General features: G+C 37.4%; 1 protein-coding gene across 1 annotated transcript; it reads left to right on the top strand.

Moving 5' to 3' along the window:
• The first annotated feature begins 426 nt into the window (after positions 1-426).
• On the top strand, positions 427-1,200 carry LOC141134257 (olfactory receptor 10AG1-like). The gene has a single exon (XM_073623835.1). The coding sequence runs from the start codon at positions 427-429 to the stop codon at positions 1,198-1,200; it is 774 nt and encodes a 257-aa protein (XP_073479936.1).
• The last annotated feature ends 293 nt before the right edge of the window (positions 1,201-1,493 follow it).

Genomic DNA, 1,493 nt, shown 5'->3' with positions numbered 1-1,493 from the left:
GGCTGTAAAACCACAGCTCAACTTCCCATTTGTATCACCCTCTGACTGCCCATCTGAAAAAAAAAAAAATTTAGAACATACTGTATATCATACATATTATTCCTAAACCAGGTGTTTGTTTTCTGTATGTTTTTGTACTTGCAGACCTTCCCAGGTCTGCAAGTTTAGTCCTCCACAACAGTCCCATTTTCTCATGTGGCCCCTTGGGAAAATAAATTGCCCATTCCTGATGTAAATCATAATGTGTTCTCTTACCAGGTGGTCGTTCACAATAATGTAACCAATGTTATACTTTTAGGATTTCAAAATATTGAAAGTATTAAATCTCTTCTTTTCTTGTTCCTGTTTATCATATACTGTGTTACCATTTCTGGAAACCTTCTTATCATGGTCTTGTTTCATCTAAGCAAAAACCTTCGGTCCCCCATGTACTTCTTCATTACTCAGTTATCATTTATTGATATGATGCTAAGTACAGTAATCCTTCCTAACCTTCTTTATATCATACTGTACGATGGATGTACCATGTCTCTTTCTGGATGTATCAGCCAGTTTTCCTTCTGTGCAACTGCTGGGGTTTCTGAGTGTCTTCTGTTGACCTTGATGTCCTACGATCGCTACCTGGCCATCTGCAAGCCCTTGCATTACAATTCTATAGTAAACCGAACTTTTTGCCTAAAATCAGTGATAATCATTTGGTTGCTGAGCTTTAAAGTTATGTTACTTGATTCCATAGTCTTATGTAGTCAATACTACTGTGGACCAAACATCATCGATCACTTCTTCTGTGACGTACAACCCATAATTGACCTTTCTTGTTCCAATCCTTCATGGATTCATATTCAGATCATCGTATTAAGTTTCTTTTTTGGTCTAGCTCCTTTTTCCATCATAGTTATATCATATACCTATATAGTTTTAACCATCCTAAAGATTCCATCAATTGCAGGAAGACAAAAAGCCTTCACCACCTGCAGTTCTCACTTAATTGTAGTGTCTATATTTTTTGGTTCTTTAGCCATTGTGTATTTCTTTCCAACTAGAGGAAAATTAGGTGTGCTGGGCAAAGTCCTCTCTTTGTTTTACACTGTAATTACTCCATCCCTTAATCCTATCATATACACTTTCAGGAATAAGGATTTTAAGAATGCCTTTGATAAAAATAAAACAAATCTAATTTACATTATGGCAGCTAAATGAGCAGTTATGCTATATAACCAAAAGTCTGAGGACTCTTGACCAATATTTCCAGTGGTGTTTTCAATGAAGGGTACTGTTAATGCTAAATACAAAGATATTTTAGACAAATGTGTGCTTTTAATATTTTCAGTTGGGGAAGGCCATTTTCTGTGCCAGTATGACTATGCCCCTGTGTACAAAGCCAGCTCCATAAAGACCCGGTGTAAAGAAAACTTGAATAGCCTGCACAAAGCCCTGACTTAATTCCCTGTTGGAATAAACTGACAGCCGGGGGGCAGGAGGCGGAGCCTAGC

Source organism: Aquarana catesbeiana, linkage group LG03 (genome assembly GCF_042186555.1).
Source record: "Aquarana catesbeiana isolate 2022-GZ linkage group LG03, ASM4218655v1, whole genome shotgun sequence".
Taxonomy (NCBI): Eukaryota; Metazoa; Chordata; class Amphibia; order Anura; family Ranidae; genus Aquarana; species Aquarana catesbeiana.
The sequence above is the reverse complement of the archived record's forward strand: the minus strand, read 5'-3'. Positions and strand labels throughout refer to the sequence as shown.